The 16,199-nt window shown below is 59.9% G+C and overlaps 1 protein-coding gene across 2 annotated transcripts; it reads right to left on the reverse strand.

Annotated features, from left to right (window-relative positions):
- Positions 1–1,399: 1,399 nt before the first annotated feature.
- Positions 1,400–8,068, reverse strand: POP4 (POP4 homolog, ribonuclease P/MRP subunit). Of its 2 annotated transcripts, XM_072783084.1 has the most exons (7): positions 7,877–8,068; positions 7,367–7,419; positions 5,625–5,848; positions 4,298–4,375; positions 4,080–4,141; positions 2,531–2,632; positions 1,400–1,851 (listed from the first exon to the last, which is right to left on the reverse strand). In XM_072783084.1, exons 1-7 carry the CDS (start codon positions 7,881–7,883, stop codon positions 1,715–1,717), a joined length of 663 nt encoding a protein of 220 aa, XP_072639185.1. In that variant the 5' UTR covers positions 7,884–8,068; the 3' UTR covers positions 1,400–1,714. The 2 variants fall into 2 exon arrangements, with proteins under 2 accessions (XP_072639185.1, XP_072639194.1); XM_072783093.1 differs by lacking the exons at positions 7,367–7,419; positions 7,877–8,068 and adding an exon at positions 6,247–6,403.
- Positions 8,069–16,199: the final 8,131 nt, after the last annotated feature.

The following is a 16,199-nucleotide window of genomic DNA, read 5'->3' on the forward strand; positions in this document are numbered from 1 at the left end:
GTGCACCCAGGGGCGCCCTCCCCAGCTGAGGGCTGGCACGCGCAGTGCGGTTAGGGAGTCACGGCGCCCCGGCCGTGGGCACCGGGCACAGGCAGGCGTCGCAAACGCCCCCGGCCCCAGCGGGAGCGCAGGTGCTAAAGGCCCGCGTGACGCCGCAGAGCAGCCTCCTCATCCCTGCGCACAGACCCCGGCTCGGCAGCCAGTCCGCGGTGCCGCAAGGCTGTGGGCGCACAAGGCTCAGGCGGTGCCGGGGGCCGAGAGCTGCGGCCCGGGCAGCGACCACCCCTGGGGCAAGGCCCCGTGGGCACGGACGCGGCGACCCCGAGCCCTGGGAGGCGCCGAGGCAGGCCTTCCTGCCCGGCCAGTCCCAGTTCACGTTTCCCGTCCCAGGGGGTTTGTCCTCCCGGGCGGAAGCCCCGCGGGACCCAGGGACCACGCGTCCGGCCCTGCTGCTGCTCCTGGAGCCAAGGGAGCAGCAGCCCGTGCTCTGCTGCGGGTTTGCGGCCAGGAATGTTTCTGGCCTCGCCCGGTCGGGGGCACAACAACTTCTCCCCGAAAGGGGCCGTCGGTCCTGAGCGCGCGGCGCTCCGAGCAAGGCACACGGAAGCCAGCCCAACCCCGTCCCCACCCGGGCCTGCCCCGCGGGGCCGCGCTCGTGGGCTATAGGCGCCCGCCACACGGGCCTAGCCTGACCCCAGAGCCCGGGCCTCCGGCCGCAGAAGGCGAGGGCTCCGCTGAGCAGGGAGTGCTGGGGACGCCCCTGGGGTCAGCCTCGGGGGCGCTGCGGTCCCGCCCCCGTCCGCCTACCCCTGCCCCGGAGTCCAGGAGCCCAAGAGCCACGGGAAGGCGGATCCCTGTGGACCGAGCTCCCGGGCTCCCGGTGAAGGGCCACCAGGAGCACCGCTGACCTGGCTCCCTGCCCCCGGGCCGTCCCAGCTCTCCCTCCCAGAGCCCACGAGCCCCAGCCCCTCGGCAACGTCGCCGTCGCTCATCTGCTTTCCCGGAACAGCAAAGGAAACCGCAGTCGGCCAGAGGTCGAGGGCGGGCGTGAGCTAAAGCAGCCACTGTCCTCGGGAACGGGCGCCTGAGGGCAATTGTCTGCACCTGAAGCGGCGCCGCCAGCAGGCACCACCTTTCACCAACAGCCTCTCAGCGCCTACGTGGATGTTTTACTGTGACGTCAACGACGGGTTCATCGCAGAGCATTCACGAGACACAGAAAAGGATGAAAAAGAAGTAAAACCCAACTACTGCCACCAGGCAGGTCACGGTGTGCGGGTCCTGCCAGGCTCTTCTCCCCCGGGGGCGGGACCGACTCGACGCCATCCAGACACATGCAGCCCCGCGTTCCCTGCTCCGCAGCTCAGGGCAGGGTTTCTTTCCAGATGATGGATGGTTCTTTTCTGTTTTTTAAAGATTTTATTTATTTATTCATGATAGACACACACAGAGAGAGGCAGAGGGAGCAGCAGGCTCCACTCAGGGAGCCCGACGTGGGACTCGATCCCGGGACTCCAGGATCACGCCTGGACCAAAGGCAGGCGCCAAACCGCTGCGCCACCCAGGGACCCCCCGATGAATGGTTCCTAACTCTGGTGGTGACGCGCCGCGCTGGTCGAGAACCACAGCCGGCCCGGCCACCTCTTCGTGCAAGGAGGGCACGCAGGCGGTCCCAGTCCTCGGGGCACACACAGTCGCCTCCGCAGCAAAGACCTCACAGGTCCACTGTTCCCTTTGCTTTGAATTTCTTTGCTGATCGTTCACTTGACCGAAGCTGGAATTTGCTTCCATAAATGTAGGAAATGAAGCCATCGATTTCCACTGTGAACACGCAGTTCAGCTTGGGGATAACTGGAAGAAAAGGAGGAAAAAGGACAAAAAAATCCCGACAGTGAAGGTCACGTTGGCACATAACGTCATCCCTAAAACATCTCGTGAGAACGCAAGCTCGAGAAGTGGGGACCCACAGAGCTTGGCAGCACCGGGACGACAGGCGCTCTTGGCCGTTATTCAGATTTAAACACAATTCGATACCCAGCTTCTAGGGTCAAAGGCCCAAGCTCCAGAAGGAACAGCTCCCGGGGTGGTGCTGGTCTCAGGCCCGTGGGCAAGGGGCGTGGACGTGCCAACACACTGGAGCGAGAGCCTGCACTTGCTTCCGGAGCCCCAGGGTCGCCAGCAGGCCCAGGTCTTGCAACTCCAGGGGCAGGCGCTAGCTAAGCTCCACCCTCCGGGGCAGCAGCCTCTGGGCAGGGACGCCCCAGCCATGGACACAGACCCCCGTGGCTGCAAGCACACCAGGCGGCCCCTCCTGCGATCCCATCTGGCCGAGGCTGCTGGCCGCGCTCCCGGACGCCTGAGGGAGAGGCACAGGGCAGGGTCAGGGGCGCCCTCCGCAGCCGGGCACGCAGTCAGCAGCGACCTGCAATCTGTGCTGACGTGGGAGGCCAAACTGCCCCGAGGGGCCACGAGGACAGGGCTGACGGAGCCGGGTGGCCGCGGGCCACGTCACCGAGACACACGCACTTACCTTTCAGGCGGTCTTCTTTGGTGATGATTTTGAAAACGTGCTTCGTTTCCTGTAGGAGGATTCCCGTGACACCCACATAGGAGGGGCATTTGGATTTTGTGACTGCGGAGGGAAGCACATTCAAGGCCTGAGCGTCGCTGGTGCTGGGGGAGCCACAACCAGCGGGGTGGGGGCGGCTGGGGAAGGGTCGTCAGCGGGACGGGGCCCAAACGATGAGAAGCAAGGTCCCAACCCCCCCGCCTGTGGCTCCGCAGCCTCTGGGCTGCCCTGACGCGGCGTCCCCTGGAGGGCCTGCGGCCACGGGGCCTGGGAGGGCCGTGGAGCCAAGAGGTCACGGGGTCCAGCAGCACCGAGACCCAGAGGCAGCCTGGCGGGACCTGAAAGCGCACCCGTCCGTCGTGGCCTTCCCACCACCTCCCGAGCTCTGGCCACAACGGAATCCTGCCACAGGCTGTGCAGCAGCGAGGTGAACAGGCAGCCGGCCCCTCGCCTCTCCTGACCCGCGCCCCCGTAGCCGGCGGACGTTCACGGAGCAGCAGCTATGGGCCTGGCACTGCGGGAGGACGGCGCCTGCGCAGCAGGGACCAAGGCTGTTCTGGGCTCTGCTCTCAAGGAGCAGGAGGGGAACGTGGACCAAATCAGACAACCGATTTTTTCTGATCACGTAACTGCCACGGTAATGGAGACGAAGGTCAGCTTTAGCGATGGCAGGCCCTTGGGGACCTGAACACCGAGAAGCGGTCAGTCTGTGAACGCACAACCCTGGCACAGGGAGAGGACAAGTGCAAAGGCCCCGAGGCGGGGCCAACCCTGGTGTGTGAGCAGCAGAAAGCAGGCGGCTGTGCTTAGACCGGGTGCCTTTCAGACGCGGCAAGGAGAGAAACACGGCCTGAGCTTTGGGACAAGACCTTCCCTCTGGCTGCCTGTTGGGGGTGAAGCGGCGTGCCCGCGGGGAGGGGTTAGGCTCGAGGCATGCAGAGGAGATGGTGTGGGCTCAGCTTCGGTGAGGACACGGGAGGGCTTGGTGCTGAGGCTCAGGAAAGAGAAAACGCAATCCCGCCTGGGGTTTGGGCCTGAACAGCCAGGGTACGCACCGGTACCGAGAGCGGACATGGGAACGCCAGGGGCTGACGTGAGGAGGGGCGGAGTTGTTGTGGGATTGGAGGTTGTGGCGCCCTCTGGACCTGTGGGTGGCTGTGGGGGGAGGGGGCAGCTGGAGGAGTGAAGAGGCGAGGGAAGGGCTGCCCTGCGGAGGGGACTGTGAGCGGATCCTCGAAACTGCAGGGCAACGGACCAAAGGGACGTTGTGTTCTGTTCAGGGCTGGGGGCAGTGCCGGCAGCTGCTGTGCCCTTGGGGGGCAGGAGGGTCCCGTGCGGAAGGGCGCACAAAGACCATTAGAGGATCTACAGAGTGGCCAGAACTGCTCACCTCCCACCCTCAATGCGGGTGATCACGCGACAAGGGGCGTGCCTGACTCCGAGCAGAGCCGCGCGGCCCCCGAGTGACGGCACGGGCGTGCGGGGGACCACGCGCTCTCAGGCCAGTTACCTGAAATGAGAGCCCCGTGAAGGTCTGCCTTTAACAGCTTGGCCTGAATCATCTGTGGCTGCCTGGGAGGTAAACAGAGGCCTCAGTATACGACCATCAGGAGTCCCGAAGGGAGCACACAGTCCGCAAACTTGTGCGGCCAGCTGGCCCCGAGGCCATTCACTGTGGTCGTAGGACTGGGGCTGTGCAAAGGGCAAGGCTTCGGAAGAGCAACTCACGTGTCCGGCTTGAGACCGCCGCACAAGTCCCGGATGTACTGCTTCCAGAGCTCATGCAGAGGGAGAAAAAGATTGTACCTGCGGCAAAGTTACAGAGAAGCAGAGTCAGGCGACGTGAGCTTGGGACGGAACATCGGAAGAGCCAGCGCGTAACCTGAGGCCAAGGACTGCGAGCCGGGTCGGATCCCGGTGGTACCGTGGGGAACCTGACTACAATCAGGACTTCGGGCCCTGAACCTCTAGCGGTCCCACTGCCAGAGCCCTCTCGAGGCCACGGCGGGAGGAAGCTGCTGGCCTCCTTGGCCCCGCTGTCCTTCCTGCCGGCCGGCTGCAGCCTGGACAGCTGGCGCCCAAGTGGATCCCGCAGACCACGAGGCAACACGCAGACGCGGAGCAGCGAGGATGCACCCAGGGCGACACACCAGCCCGCGGGGGTGCTCACCCACACTTCCGTTCATGAGGGTTGTCTCGCTTAAGCGCTGCTGTGAGGTCGTGTGCTAAGAGCTGACCCCGGGGGGAGGCGGGGGGTACACAGGAGTTGCTGGCTGTCGTGCACGTCCCCACATAAGGTAACGGGTCCGTCTGGAAGGTGAGTGAGCAAGGGGCAGGCCCGAGGAGAGGGACCAGGTGAGGGCACCTCAAAGGCTTTGTCTGGGGTCATGATGACGGTCCCGGCGCCTCATGGGGAACCTGTTTCAGGAAACTGTGGTCAGACAAACGGGAACCTCAGGCTCTAACTCCAAGTGGGCTCTACTGGTGCAGACACCAGCCAGGAAAACGTGGGCAGCAGTGGCCCCTTCCTCCTTCTCCACCCGAAGCCCAGCTCTTTCTGCAAGAAGGGCCACGGACAAAGTGACTGACTTGGTCCCGAGGGACGTGGGCGGCTTTCTGGCTACTGACTTGGAGCCAAGTCTACACAGTCTGAAGACACGCGCACGCAGAACCACGGCCAAGGAGGGATGTAGCGTGGGCTGGAGGGAGGAACCCCCCCCCCCCAGAGGGACGCATCCTGCCCAGAAAGTTCTGGCTCGCGTGGGCAGCACGTTCTCCGGCAGCAGAACCCCAGTGAAGGGCTCCGTCTAGGGCCACTGAAAGCTGTAAGAGTAACGTGCAGATGCATCAGGTCCTCTTTCTCTAGGAAAGCTGACAGACAGACGGCCTGCTGCCAGGGGTGCCAGGCTCACGTATGGTTGGGGCCTCAGCTACGGCACGGACAGACGGACAGACGCCAGACAGGCTTTCAAAGCCAAGTGAAGGCCGGCTGCCCCCTCGTGGCCGACGCAGGAGGAGCGCCCCAGGCCCAGCAGGACCCGGAAGGCGGGCATACCTCTGCTGCTCTGCCGTGATGTCAAAGAGGTGCAGCTCCCTCCTCTGCCGGGCGGACAGGCCTTTGGATCTTTTTCTCTTCTCCTTCCGTTTGCGGCAGGTGAAGTACTCCAGGACCACAGCCTTGCGTTGCAGCTGGTCCTCGCAAGCCTGCTGGCTCATGCGGGGCATGCTGCGCTTCAGGAAGGCTCTCACGAAGGCCTCGGCCTGCTGCGCTCCCGGAAGCTGCACGGGGACAAGGCGGCTCGCTGTCCACCGCTCTGGTTGGGGCAGCCCCAGATCCCGGGCCCCGCTACACCCCGCAGACGGGGTGCCTTCCTGACCACCCGCCTCCCCACCGGGCCTCACACAGCCTCTCATCTGCTCCAGGTCAGCTACCCACAGCTGTCCAGATGCAAAAGTCACGTTCAGGTACAGACTCGTGACCGCCCCACAAAACAGCCTCGTCAAAATTCAACTTCCTACCCTATTTCTCTGAGGCATACTTTGGTATGGATTGAAAAACAAAACAAAAAAACACCCTGATAACAACCGACCCTTTATACTTGGAATAAAACGCTTCTCTGACTCTTGGCAGGGAGGAAAGGCTGAGAAACGTACGACAACGGTATTCATTCACTCACAGTGCGACAAACGCAAGCTCAGAGTAGAGCCCAGCTACGCCCTGGAGGGTGAGATGATCCCAACACTTGGGAACAGGGCACCACGTGGTGCCCCGGAGTGGGCCGGGCCTCGGGGGGTAGGAATCGGGACGCTGCGTCCCTGTTGCAATTCTCCTGTCCTCCTGCGCGGGGCCCTGTGGACGGACGCATCACGGCTGCTCGCTCAGTCGGCTCGCACATCACCGGCAGAAAGGGGGTGCCAGGGCATCCCAGCCTCCCATGCTCACTCTCCCCACAGAGGGCACAGTGTCATCTGGTCTTGACCTAGCACAGGCTCTTCGGACTTGTGGGCAACAGAACTGCCACAGCTGTGCGCGATCCCCGAGAGAACTCCTAACATCACCGCCTCTCGGGGTGGGAGTTCCACTGGTCGCCCGTCCTTCAGGCGCCTGTGTCCTGGGTCGGCCCCAGCCCCGGGGAGCACCGTCTTCCCGAGTCCTGCCTCTTGGCCGAGCCATTCCCTGAAGCCCTGACATGCTAACCAGGCTGTACGTACGTGAGGCCGATGTGTCGGGCATCAAGCTCTCTGTAATGGAGAAGCAGGGGTGACGGGGCTATGAAGATGGGATCCACTTAACCCTCAGGGTGCTCACAGCAAGGGTGGCAGCCGGCTTTAGACTCTACCTAGGTTCACTATCACCGTTATTATCACAGCGACAGGACAATTATTTGCTTCCTTTAGGTACTCAAGTTGCCTTCCTTCATGAAGAAACCAAGTGAAGGTCTATCGGTCCCGTAGGACCTTGTGGTCACGTTGGGTCCCTCATTACGAGTCACCAGTGGAGCTTCGGCCAAACTGACAAAGAAGGTGCGCGGGATCCAGGTGTCCCCCGTAAACTGCACTCGCGAGGTGCCAGCGCTCAGCAGCAGGATTAGGGGGGCACAGCCCAGTGTCCCTACACGGCGGGAGACGACACCGGGTCCGGGCGTCCCAGTTCACCCGACAGGGGGGCAAAGAGGCCAGCGCGGGCAGGGCCATGGGAACAGCAGGCCTCGACTGGGCCCGACACGCGCGCTGGAGACGAGGAGGAAGGCTCCGAAGGACACCAGCCCCGCGGCGCCGAGCCCGGCCGCGCCCTACCTGAACCTCCAGCTCCTTCGCCTCTTTCTGGGAAAACGCACGGTAGGTGGCACCTGCGGGATCCAAGCAGACGAGAGAACGAGAAGTGATCAGTTCTGGCTGGCAGGGCCGAGACCCGCGGCTTTTCTTTCTTTCTTTCTTTCTTTTTTTTAAAGAGCTTGTTTATTCACGAGAGACACCGAGAGAGGCAGGGCCTCGGGCCGGGGGAGTAGGAGGCTCCCCGCGGGGACCCGACGCGGGCCTGGATCCCGGGACCCCGGGGTCACGCCCCTCCCCCCCCCCGCGCCCCCACATCTACGCGTTTCACGTCGTTCTGCTTCCGAGCAACCCTCGAGGGTCGCCGTTACCCCAGCGCGCCCCCGAGACCCCGTCCGAGATGCTGACGCCAGCGCCTGGGCGGGGCCGGGTGGAGGAGGGGCCGCAGCCCCGCGCAGCCCCGCCCCTCCCCCCGCGCAGCCCCGCCCCTCCCCCCGCCCTCCCCCCGCAGCGCCGCGCCAGCACGTCCCTTACCCTTCATCCTCGGGTCCTCCCGGGCCGGGCCGGGGCGGCCCCGCGTCTCGGCCTCCGCGTCCCTCCGACCGCCGGGGGCTCCGCGGGCCTCCCCGTCCCCGTCCCCGTCCCCGTCCCCGTCGCCGCGCCCCTCGGACGCCGCACACGCAGGCTCCAGCCGGCAGCCGGGCTCGGGGCGCGGGGCTCTGACGCGCCGCCTGTGACGTCACTGACGCGCGACCCCGCGGCCGCGCCTGCGCAGGAGGCCGGCCCCGCCCCCGAGGGGGCTCCGCGGGTCAGGGCGTGGGAGGCGGGGTCTGCGCGCGGGGGCTCGGGGGGCGGGGCGTGGGCGGGGCTCCGGGGGGCGGGGCTCCGGGGGCGGCGTGGGGCGCGCGTGGGCTCCTTGCCCCTGGCCCTGGCCCTGGCGACTGGTCCCGAGGAGCGACCCCGCGGCCAGGCCAGGCCGAAGCAGGCGCCGCCGCAGCGCGTGGGGTCCGGTGCCCGCGTCCCCGGCTCAGCGCCGCCCGCCCCTGCCCGTGCGTCGGGGACCCGGGGTGCCCCGGCCTGAGCCGCGCCAGGCCAGCGCCATCGGCCGTCTTCGGCTTCCGCCGCCTCGGGGGGCCGCCTCCTGCCCCCAGGGCCCGCCGCCGCGTCGTGGACCTCGGGGTGCACCTCCCCGTGGAGCCTCCTGCCTCCGTGCGGCCGGAGAAGCACGTCCTTGGGGTCTCGTCTGTGCCGCGCCGCGTGGGGAGCCCAGGGGGTCGGACCGCGGCCTTGGGCCCCAGCACAGACGCCCGCGGCTCCTGCGTGATGGGGCGTCCTGCGCGGCTGCAGGGCAGGGCTCGGAGGTGCGGTCCTGCGCGCTGCACACACCCGCGCGGCCTGCTTCCGGGCGGTCGCGGTGAACCGAGCAGCGCGGGGGCTGCAGACCTGCTCGTGCTCCAATCTGCAGCCTTCCTCCCGGGCGCTCCTTCCTCCCTCCCGCCCAGGGCCAAGCCCCCACCTCCGGGACCGGCTCCAGGTCATCCGCCTTCTGCCATAGGTCAGGCTCGCCCCGTCCGGGCCTTTCCTTGCTCAGACCGCGCACGGACGGAAGACTTGCATACTGAGCAGAAGGCGTCCCTTCCCCACCCAGCCTCTTGGTCCTGCCTGCCCTGGCTCCCCGTTCCTCCTCTTCTCTGCCAAGCTTCTCAAAGTCTGGCCTGTGCCACTTCTGCCCGACTCATTCACTCGCCCCCCTCGAGTCTTCTCTGGTGAAGGGGACCAGTTTTCCATGTTGGCAAAACCAGTGAAACAAGCATGTAGGGCATATAGAAGGTCACAGCCCAGGATGTGCCCATGGCACGGGTGGCATTGTGCCCGTAAGCCCCTCTGGCGCTAAACCCAGGGCCTCTGGGGCAAGGACACTCGGAGCCCTTTAGTTTCTTAAGACTCTCCCTGCCCTGGTTTCCAGAACTTCATTCTCCGACAAGCTTCCTTCTACTGGTGTCTTTCTTCTCCTCCTACAGCACAGTCTCTTTTGTGTGTACTTTGTCGTTGTGGGTTTTATTTTTTTTTTTTTATTTTTTTTTTTTTTTTAAATTTTTATTTATTTATGATAGTCACAGAGAGAGAGAGAGAGAGGCAGAGACATAGGCCGAGGGAGAAGCAGGCTCCATGCACCGGGAGCCTGATGTGGGATTCGATCCCGGGTCTCCAGGATCGCGCCCTGGGCCAAAGGCAGGCGCCAAACCGCTGCGCCACCCAGGGATCCCTCGTTGTGGGTTTTATATTGAGGACACCGTCCTGCCTCCACCACAAGCTCTTTCCAGTTGCCCTTGCGGTTTTATTTACTAGCTCTGTGTACTTGCTCCCAAATATTTATTTCTGGTCCCAACCTCCCCCATGAGGTAAGTGAGTTTCCAGGAAGAGCGAGGTCCATACAGAGCCCAGGGTTCTCCTCAACATGAGGAGACGGAGTTGGAAAATCAGGGAGGCCAAAGTGACTGGCATTTTCAGGCAGCCTACCAGAGGAGGGGCGGGGGTGGGGGTGTGAAGCGAGAGAGCTAGGAAGGGAAGGAGGGAGAGGGAGCACCCAGAGTCCTCACGTTCCACTCAAGTCAGTCACGCATGGGAGGAAAATTCTTGAGGCATCTGAAAGTACTTCTGAAAAGAAGCAGGTAGAAAAAAAATCTCTGGACTCCTATGGGCTGGAATAAGTCTTGCTCCCAACAGCAAACATGGAAAAACCTTGTAATGCCCTGTGTACTAAAATACTCAGGACTCCACAATTTACATGAAATGGACTGATTTCCTGAAAGACACAAACTACTAATGCCTAGTCATGAAAAAAAGTAGATAACCCAAATGTCCCAATATCTATTAAAGAAGATAAATGTATAATTTAAAACCTTTGCCCAGGGTACCTGCCTGGTTCAGTCAGTAAAGTGTGTGACTCTTGATCCTGGGGGCATGAGGTCAAGCTGTATGCTGGGTGTGGAGCCTACTCAAAATGAAACACAATAAACAGACAACCACCCCCCCCACCAACAACTTCTCATTAAAAATATTCTATGCCCTGGTGTCTTTAGTACAGAAGTCTACCGATCACTGAAGAAGAAATAGAGTCAATTCAATCCAAACTCTGCTAGAAACATGAAGATGAGGGAAGAGTTCCTAATTTATTCTGAGGCCAGCATTACCTTTAATTTGAAACCAGAAAAGACAAAAGAATGGAGGAAGGCACATTAAAATTTCTCATGCACATTAGATGTGAACATTCTTCTTTAAAAAAGATTTTATTTATTAATGAGAGGCACAGTAGAAAGAGAGAGAGAGAGAGAGAGAGAGAGAGAGAGAGAGAGGCAGAGACACAGGCAGAGGGAGAAGCAGGCCCCATGCAGGGAGCCCGATGTAGGACTCAATCCCGGGTCTCCAGGATCACACCCTGGGCCGAAGGCAGGTGCTAAACCACTGAGCTACCCGGGCTGCCCAGATGTGAACGTTCTTAAGATTTTAGCAACTTGTATCCAACAAAACATAAAGAATATATCACAGCCAAGTGGCATTTATTGTAGGAAGGAACACAAGCACAGTTTAACATTTGAATATAAACCAATGTAGTCATTTTTAAGAAAAAGGAAAATCCTATAATCTCAATAGATGTAGAAACTAATTTGACAAAACCCAACATCCAAACATGGCAAACTTGTAAAAAAAAAATAGTATTCATAGTAAAAATCCATGGTGATCTAGGAATAGAATACAATTTTGTCATGGTGATAGAGAGTTTCTGTGAAAAACCTGCTAACATCATCCTTCATGGTGAAAGAGGAAGCACTTTTCCCATAAGATCAGGAACAAGACAAGTACATTCATTCTTACCACTTTCATTCACTTCTATGCTGGAGGTGGTAGTTGGTGCAATAAGACATGAAAAGAAAAAACAATAAGCCAGCGTATATTTCATAAAGGGAAAAGCTAAACTGTATGAATTTGCTGACAGTATCCACCTAAGTAAAAATTATAAGGAATCTACAAGAAAACAGCTATTGAACTTATACAGGGGGTTTAATAGGGTTGCAAGAAAAAGATCAACGTGAACGAGCACACTGCATTTCCTTAAACTAGCAATAGTGAGAAATTTAAAGTTAAAACCACTCACTTTATGATAGCATCAGAAGTTCTAACCACCGACAGATAAATTTGGTGAAAGATGTGCAAGTCCTGTAGACTGACACCTAGAAGACACTGCTGAGAGAAATCGGGGACTCGCAGAAACGAGGGGACGTACGCCATGTTCATGGGTCAGAAGACTCAATGTTGTTAAGCTGTCAATTCTCTTCAACTTGATCTATGGATTTCACGTTATGTCCATGAAAATCCTAGATGTGTTTTGTAGAAACGGACACGTTAATTAAAAATGTATACGTAAGTGCGAAGGTCCTAGGGTCGCCTACATGATTTGGAAAGGAAGAATCCAGTTGGAAAACCTGCACTAAGTAGAAAGGGAGCAGGTGTGTTGCCAGTTGCGCTTGGAGCTTTATGGCCTGGAGTTTTATGGCCAGGTGTGGAGCCAGTCGTCCACCCATATCTCATTGCCAAGGTGAGTCCGTCTGTGCACACACTGGGTGTTGGCCAGCTGATCTCCTGGGGTCCCTTTCTTCTACCACACCCCCCTCTCCCCAACCATCTGGGATTTGGCTCACAGACCACACCCACAACCTTCTGTGGGATGTGCTGGAGCCCCAGAGCCTCCTCCTTGTGAGGGGAGAGTATCTTCTCACTTGGAGCAGCCCATAGACAGGAGTGCCCGCTGTAGGGGAAGAAACCCTTTCCATCTCTGCCTTGAGGCAGGTCAAACTCTGGGGTGTAAGGGATCCTTCGGAGCCTCCCAAGGGTCCGCCCCAATGTGCCGCTCACTGGGAATCACGCCCTTGCTGTCTTCTCCCTTCTCCTCCTGCTTCCCTGCCACCCCTCACTGGCTTCTTCAGAAGCTCGTTCTCAACAAGTCGGTCACACCCAAGGGAGGCAAGTGCTGGCGGGGACCTAGTGGCCTCGCTGCCCCTTTCCTTTCCTCCCGCCCCGTCCTTTAGGGATTCGGGGCTAGGCTTCCTGTTTTGGAAGAAACCTCCTCCAGGTGTCTCCATCAACGAGTTCTGCTGACACACGGGCCTCCTTCAGGAGACCAGCTGCCTTGTGTTCAGAAAGGAGCCTCGTTCACCTGTGTGTCCCTGCCGCTCATGCACCTGGCGACAGACACGGTAGCTGCTGGATGACCCAGCATTCCTGGACTTGCATCTCCTCGTGAGGTTCTGCTCTAAGGGAGCATAAGGCGCCACCTGAGGACGTTGTGTTCTCTGCTGCCTCCCTGACGTGGACGGTTGGGATATCCCAGAGGGCAGCTGGGGGGAAGCTGGATCCTTGCTGCTGTTCTTGGTCCAGTTTCCTGAACCCTGGGCTTTGCGTGAAAACCTTCCTTCCCCCGTGTCCCGCCTGATGGCAGCTCCCACGTTACACACTCCAGTGCTCTGCGATTAGGCAATAATGCGATTGGAACTAATGCCGCAGAGATGATGGTCTGTGGGCCTGTTCATAAAACTGCTTCTACAACATTAAGCTCAATGTGGAGAAAGAGTAAACAGACCTATTTCTTTTTTCCCCTTTTCTTCTGTTTTACATAAAAAGGGAGTTGGTCTCAAAGCAGTTGTGGGTTTTAGGAGTCCTCACGTCTGCTCAGCCTGTCGCTTTCGGGCCGAGACGCATCAGAGGAGCCTTCCCCTGGGATCCGTGTCTGCCGTGCAGCTGGGCAGGCTCTGCAGGCAGATCACGTCCTCGCACCTTGGGCAGCCCCTCGGATGCTTTGCCAAGCTGGTTCCCGGGGACCTGGTGACAGCGGCCTCGTACCCTCCTCCCTTCCCCCTCCTGGGTCGCGTGTGGGTGGGGAGGCAGCGCAGCGTAGGAGGGCCCCTCAGAGCAGCTTAGCTCTCAAACTTCTTTGCTTCAGCCCCTTTACGAGAGTTCTGAGGGCGGCCATCCCTTCTCGGCCTGGAAGGCCTAGAGCTTTCACACAGCTGTCAGAGGCTGCGGAGGGCAGAGGCAGGATCAAATCCTAAATGGGTATAAAAAGTCTGGATTGCATCTCCCAGGAAATTAAAGTATTCAAAAAATTCATGGAATCATTTGAAAATCTGGACCGCAAAGGTATTCCTAAGAGGCAATTACATAGCAATATAAGGCTTTCTTAGGAATGAGGAAAGTCTCACATATACATCCTAACCTTACATCTAAAGGAGCTGGAGAAGGAACAGCAAACACAACAGGAGAAGAGAATTAATAAAGATTAGCGCAGAAACAATGATATAGACAGTGAAGGAAGGTGGAACAGATCAAGCGTTCCACCGTTCAGAGAAGAGACGGCTTCCCAGGGGAATTGTACCAAACATTTAAAGAAAAACAAGTGCATATTCTTCTGAAGCTGTTTCAAAGAATAAAAATGGAAGGAAAACTTCCAAACTTGTTTTATGAGGCCAGCATGACCTCGATCCCCAAACCAAAGGCCCCACCAAAATGGAGAATTACACACCAGTATCCCTGATGAACAAGGATGTCAAAATTCTCAGCAAGACACTAACCAAGGAACTAACAATACCTTGGATGGATTATTCATCACAACCAAGTGGGATGTATTCCTGGGCTGCAAAGGTGGTTCAATCGATCAACGCGACAGATCACATTAATAAAGGAAAAGACAAGAACCATAGGATCTTCCCAATTGATGCAGAAAAAGCATTTTATAAAATAAGGCAACCTTTCTTGATGAAAACACTCCACAGTGTGGGGTTAGAGGGAACATATCTCAATATCACCCAAACCATTTATAAAAACCCCACAGTGAACGTCGTTCTCAATGGGCAAGAACTGAGAGTCCCTCCCCTAAGATCAGGAACACGAGGGATGTTGATTCTCACCTCTGTTGTTCAACACAGTAGAAGTCCCAGCCTCTGCAATCGGCCAACAGAAAAGAAAGAAAAGGCATCCAAATTGTCAAAGAAGAGCTCACTCTCACTCCTCCCAGATGACATGATTCTCTAGGTGGAAAACCCAAAAGACTCCACCCCAGAATTGCTAGAAGTCATACAGGAATTCAGCAATGTGGCAGGATATGACATCAATGCGTGATCTGGCTCAGAGGACTGAAGGGCTCTGGCCCGGAGGACACCTTCCCTTTGCCCCCCACCCCATCTGCGCAGATCCACACACACGAGGGTCCGCGGGGGCTTCCTGCAGGCCCGGCGCACTCTGGCCAGGCTGCGCCCCGGGGCTCCGTGCTTGCTGGGGGGGGGGGGTGCAGAGCAGCGCCCTCCCCTGCGCGCAGCAGAGGCCCCGGGGGAAGCAGCGGGGTCCCCGCCCGGCGCTGGGAGTGGGGCACGGGGTGCCCGCCGCGTCCGAGCTCCCTGCGCCTCGGCCTTGCCTGGGGCTCCCCGGCGTCACTGGAAGTGGCTTTGGTCCCACCGCGTGGCCTGTCGTCTGCGAGGTTCCTGGAGATGTTCTGAGGAGCTCGCGCGACGGAAATGCCTGGCTCCCGCGAGCCACCCCGCCCCGCCCCCCAGGCAGGTGCCCCCGGGCCTGCGGGCCTCGCCCCGGGCTGGCTCCTCCGTGGGCTCCGCGGCCAAGCCTGAGGGCAGCTGCCAAGGGAACCCCGGTGGCGGGTCCGGCGTAGGCAGGGGGACGGGGGAGCAGCCGTGGCCGGAGCAGGGCCTGGGGGACACGGCGCCCCTCGCATCGCTGACGACCCGACCCACGGAAGCCGCACAGACGCCGCCTGTTTATCCGCCCAGGCCTCCCCCCTGGAGTCCTCCTGCTCAGGGCCGCGCGTGGGGGTGACGGAGCCTCGTGCACCTGAGGCCCCAGCCGGGAAGCCCTGGGGGAACACGGACGGAGTCTCTGCTGTCCCGGCAGAAAGGGGGCCTGAGAAGGGATGTGCGCCCACGGCACCCCTTTCCCCGCCGCCTTCCAGCCTCAGGTCCGGTGGGTGCCCCCCAGGGGAGCAGGGACAGCCAGCTGCCGGCGGGAAGGGGCGTGGGGGCAAGGGGAGACCCCAGGCAGCTCCCAAGGCTGCGGCGCCCCAACAGAGCTCCGGCCACTGCGGGGCGCCCCTCTCCCAGGAGCTCCCACCGTGGGGGCGTCTCCGTGCTGGAGAATTCCAGGGTCGTTCTCCCGCCGATGGCTCGGTTCATGGGGGGCGGGGGGGGATGCGTGCGTGTGTGGCTGGGGAAAGGGGGTGTTCTCCATACTCCCCGTAGTGTATTCCCTGCGTCCCTCCACACACACCTCTGCACCCTCCCTAGAGGTTCCCCAACCCCAGCTTAGTCCTGGAAGCTGGACACCCCTTCCCTTGACACCCTAGGAGTAAAGCCCACCCTTAGCCTTTGAAGCTCTCAAACCCAGAGACAAATGCTGCCAGGACGGAAGTGGGGAGCTCGTGGAAAGCCCCTGATGTTGGACTTTGGCCAAACATTTAGCAAATATTAACTCAGCACCTTGAGCTCTCCCCAGTCCAATGAATGGAGGGAGGGGCTTCTGTGGGCCCAAGGCTCAGAGATCCGGCATCAAAGGCCAAGGAGAGAGGCCTCTTGGCCTTTCAGGAAAGTCCAAAGTAAGCTCATCTTAAGTGAGCGGAGGCTGCGGTAGAGGGCTGGGGTTGCAGGTGCCGATGGAGTGCCAGCTGGAGTGCCAGCAGGCGGTGGGTGTGGTGGACTGCCCTCAGGGAGAGCATGGGGAGGAGGAGAGCCCTCAGGCTCTAGGCTCTAGGCCAGCCCCGGTCCGGAGGCAGAGGCTAAGGCCACCTAGAGTGAGGCCAAAG

Source organism: Canis lupus, chromosome 1 (assembly GCF_048164855.1).
Source record: "Canis lupus baileyi chromosome 1, mCanLup2.hap1, whole genome shotgun sequence".
NCBI classification, from domain to species: Eukaryota; Metazoa; Chordata; class Mammalia; order Carnivora; family Canidae; genus Canis; species Canis lupus.